At 36.4% G+C, this 4,814-nt stretch overlaps 1 protein-coding gene across 10 annotated transcripts in view; it reads left to right on the top strand.

Annotated features, from left to right (window-relative positions):
• SCN3A (sodium voltage-gated channel alpha subunit 3) overlaps positions 1-3,404 on the top strand; it is an 81,501-nt gene extending 78,097 nt beyond the window's left edge. For 8 of the 10 annotated variants that reach the window (XM_042994600.1, XM_042994597.1, XM_042994602.1 and 5 more), the window contains exons 25-26: positions 1,368-1,638; positions 2,155-3,404. In XM_042994600.1, coding sequence (XP_042850534.1) covers positions 1,368-1,638; positions 2,155-3,350 — 1,467 coding nt within the window. In that variant the 3' untranslated portion in view covers positions 3,351-3,404. The remainder of the gene's footprint in view (positions 1-1,367; positions 1,639-2,154) is intronic. The other 2 variants (XM_042994603.1, XM_042994601.1) reach the window with 1 other exon arrangement.
• Positions 3,405-4,814: the final 1,410 nt, after the last annotated feature.

Below are 4,814 nucleotides of genomic sequence, written 5' to 3'. Positions count from 1 at the left end.
CCTGTGTCAGGCTCTGTGCTGGCATCTCAGAGCCTGGAGCCTGCTTCGGATCCTGTATCTCCATCTCTCTCTGCCCCTCCCCCCCTCTCAAAAATAAATAAAAACATTAAAAAATTTGCAAAAAAAAATATGGAGTCTGGAAAACTGCATCCTGCCCTATCACTTCCCTCTATGTTATTTGTTCTCTCCACTTGTAGGACTAGAAAATATTCTTAACCTTTGTAGAAAGGAGAAGTGTGTCATCAAAATAGTTTGTTTCACCAAATACACAAAGATGAAAAAGACTTATTTAGAATGCATATTCTGTAGAGCTTCATAATAATAATAGTGATGGATTATGTTCAAGAGCTGTACTCTAACTTATCTATCTTCTTAGATGGGTAAGGAATAAGGAAACTGAGGCCCCCCAAAAGGTAAAATATTGTACCTAAAGTCATAAGCTTATAATTGCCAGAACTGGGACTTGACAAGGCCTCGTGAATACTACAAATGACTTCACATTACCACATTTTTAAGAGTTTTGGAGTTGAGGTTGGGGACAGTCAAGGGGAGATGTAGGGCAGGATACACAAAAGGGCATAAACCTACTTTACTGAATATTTTGTTTAAATATTATATTTAAGAAAAGGAAACTTGGTCAATTCATGAAATTGATTTTCAGTAACCTGTGAAATTTTGTATTTTTATTCTAAATTATTAAAAATTTATTTCCCTAGTAGAACTATATTTAATGGCCATATAAGTAATCTTTAAAAGTGTGTGACTCCTGAGATGATTGTTAATAACAAGACAAAAAACAAATCATACATTTTTGTTGAAGCATGAAGAGGTGAAGAAAGTGATAGTGAACACACAGACACACATAGTTAGAAGAGGTATAATTAAATAGAAAATGAATATTTTTAAGGAGGGAGAGATGGAAATCAGATATAAACCAAAATTCCTGAAGTACTGGTAAATGAATTAGGGTATTCATCCATCTAAAAGTCTGTCTGTATCAGCTTACTTTTTAAATCTTCATTATTAGTTGTCACGATTTTTTTGTAAAAATTATCATAGTTATTTGAAATCAAGCAAAGCCCATGCATATTAACAGCCAATTGTCACCAATTTATGTTTTACTGAGTTTTGTTTTTCCATGGAACTTAAATAAACCAAATATGTTTTTTCTTATCATATGACTTTTTTTCATTTCCTTCTTGTATTTTAATGTGAAGAGAAATGTAGCATGAAAAATTATTTGGAGTAATGTGAAAAGGGTGTAGATCTTTTGGCCATATATGGAAGGACTTAACCTGCAATTTTAATGGATCATTATTTATGAAATATGCATATTAACCCTCTCTCTTATTCTTCTCTCTTTCTAGAACAAATTCCAAGGAATGGTCTTTGATTTTGTAACCAGGCAAGTCTTTGATATCAGCATAATGATCCTCATCTGCCTCAACATGGTCACCATGATGGTGGAAACTGATGACCAGAGCAAATATATGACTCTAGTTTTGTCCCGGATCAACCTTGTGTTCATTATCCTGTTCACTGGAGAATTTGTGCTGAAGCTCATCTCTCTCAGATACTACTACTTCACCATAGGCTGGAACATTTTTGATTTTGTGGTAGTGATTCTCTCCATTGTAGGTAAGAGTGGTTTAGTTACAGAGAGGTACAGTTGTAGGTAAAGTTCCCTAAGGTCTGACAGCTGTGTAACATGGAAATTAGATCTGAGAATGATAATGTGTATAATCTAAAGTTTACCACTGTTGTTCATTTTCCTCTAACTGAGGAATGTTGGTATTCAAGAGTAAAAAAAACAATATATTTGGAGACTTCAGAAATAACCTTTGTTTGTAATTAGCACATTTCATGTGTGGGATAACTCTTCATAGTAACTGAGTATATATAACCTTAAATTGCCATGACACTGTCTGAGATTATTTAACTTGTTGGATTTTCCAAAAATCTATATTGGCTTATGACATTAAAGAATGATTGAATAAAATTCTGTAATCTTTAATTGCTAACATTAGGGAGTGGGCCCAAATATTTAGTAAAAGTTTATACGCAATCTGGCTGCTTTCCCACCCCTTGCAAAGATAAAGCATTCATATAAGCATAAGATATTCACTGTTTAGCTCATTTGTGTATTTTCCACAGGTATGTTTCTGGCTGAGCTGATAGAAAAATACTTCGTGTCCCCTACCTTGTTCCGAGTGATCCGTCTCGCCAGGATTGGTCGAATCTTGCGTCTGATCAAAGGGGCGAAGGGGATCCGCACGCTGCTCTTTGCTCTGATGATGTCCCTTCCCGCCTTGTTTAACATCGGCCTCCTGCTCTTCCTGGTCATGTTCATCTACGCCATCTTTGGAATGTCCAATTTTGCCTATGTTAAAAAGGAAGCTGGAATTGATGACATGTTCAACTTTGAGACCTTCGGCAACAGCATGATCTGCCTGTTCCAAATTACCACCTCTGCTGGCTGGGATGGATTGCTAGCACCTATTCTTAATAGTGCACCACCTGACTGTGATCCTGACACAATTCATCCTGGAAGCTCTGTTAAGGGAGACTGCGGGAACCCATCTGTGGGGATTTTCTTTTTTGTCAGTTACATCATCATATCGTTTCTAGTTGTGGTGAACATGTACATCGCTGTCATCCTGGAGAACTTCAGTGTCGCTACTGAGGAAAGTGCAGAGCCCCTGAGTGAGGATGACTTTGAGATGTTCTATGAGGTTTGGGAGAAGTTCGATCCTGATGCCACCCAGTTTATAGAGTTCTCCAAGCTCTCTGATTTTGCAGCTGCCCTAGATCCTCCTCTCCTCATAGCAAAACCAAACAAAGTCCAGCTCATTGCCATGGACCTGCCCATGGTCAGTGGTGACCGGATCCACTGTCTTGACATCTTATTTGCCTTCACAAAGCGTGTTTTGGGTGAGAGTGGAGAGATGGATGCCCTTCGAATACAGATGGAGGACCGGTTCATGGCATCGAACCCCTCCAAAGTCTCCTACGAACCTATCACAACCACTCTGAAACGCAAGCAAGAGGAGGTGTCTGCTGCTATCATTCAGCGTAACTTCAGATGTTATCTTTTAAGGCAAAGGTTAAAAAAAGTATCAAGTGAATATAACAAAGAGGCAATTAAAGGAAGGATTGACCTACCTATAAAAGAAGACATGATTATTGACAAATTAAATGGAAACTCCACCCCCGAAAAAACAGATGGAAGCTCCTCTACCACATCTCCTCCTTCCTATGACAGCGTAACAAAGCCAGACAAAGAAAAGTTTGAGAAAGACAAACCAGAAAAAGAAAGCAAAGGGAAAGAGGTCAGGGAAACTCAAAAGTAAAAAAGAAACAAAGAAGTATCATTGTGATCAATTGTTTACAGCCTACGATGGTAAAGTCTAAGTGTCAACTGGACTCCCAGAGGAGGTCTATGCCAAACTGACTGTTTTAACAAATACTCATGGTCAGTGCCTATAACAAGACAGTGACCTCACCATCACTACAACTCTGTGAGTCAGGGTATCAACAAGATTGACAACAGGTTGCTGTTTTCATTACCAGCTGACACTGCTGAAGAGAAACTCAATGGCTACCTAGACTGTAGGGATAATTGTGCAAAGTGATCATTGTAACTACACCAAACACCTTTAGTACAGTACTTGCATCCACTCTATTTTTAACTTCCATATCTGCCATATTTTTACAAAATTGGTTCTGGTGGATCTCCTTGCTCCCTAATTCATAGTTTATTCATAATACTATGTCACTATTTTTGTAAATGCAGTTTAAGTTGAGAAAAAAGTATATAAGAGCCCTGTGTTCCTCCTCCATAAATCTCTTAAACAATGAGCAAAAGTGTTTTGAGAGATAAAATTCTTGCTTAAAACCAGAAAAAAAAATATTCTAATGTCAATAAGTTCAGGTACTTCCATTTTCTAGAAGACTTTAATTTTGAAAGTGTTTTAGTCTGTTACATTTATTTACATCTGAACAGTTATGTGCCTGTAAAGTCTCCTCTAATTTTTAAAGGATTATTTTTATGCAACAATTGTTTCAGCAAGTGCAAATTTTATTCTAAGTTCCAGAGCTCTATATTTAATTTGGTTAAATGCGTTCCAAAAACAAAACAACAAAAATCTAGAAAAGTGTATCTAAAGTGTCACTTTAGAATAGTTGTCCCACTTTCTGCTGCAGTATTGCTTTGCCATCTTCTACTCTCAGCAAAGCTGATATTTTATGTCAATTCAACACCCCCTGTTATGTAAATAGTTATTTTATCCTGTGGTGCATGTTTGGGTAGAAATATATATGTATATGTATATATAGTGTATATATATACATATAGATACACATATCCAGATCAACGACTTCTGTTAAGTCAAATATGTACCACAGTGTATATGTCTTTTGCAATCTTCCAACAGGGATGTATCCTGTACCATTCATTAAACATAAATAGTTTGAAGACTATCACTAATGCATGTTAATATTGCCTATGCTGCTCTATTCTACCCAATTCATTCTTCACAAGCCTTGGTTAGCAGTCACATGTTGGTAGAGTGAATTCAAACAGCTCTATCTAGTACGTCAAGCAGAATAGCTTGCAGTTATTTAAAAGTACCTTTACTTTTGCATTTTTAATTCAACTTGAGTGTCATATGGTGTCTCTCTATATTTCAAGGAAACACACTGCGTACTGCCTATTGTCAAACCTTGTGAACTTTTGCTAAAAATATGTCTAAAACTTGTTTAAATATAAATAATGTAAAAATATAATCAATTTTATTTGTTGCATTTTGTACATA

The sequence above is a fragment of the Panthera tigris genome, chromosome C1, assembly GCF_018350195.1.
Source record: "Panthera tigris isolate Pti1 chromosome C1, P.tigris_Pti1_mat1.1, whole genome shotgun sequence".
Classification (NCBI taxonomy): domain Eukaryota; kingdom Metazoa; phylum Chordata; class Mammalia; order Carnivora; family Felidae; genus Panthera; species Panthera tigris.
Note: the sequence above shows the minus strand (reverse complement) of the source record. Positions and strands in the feature narration are given on the sequence as shown.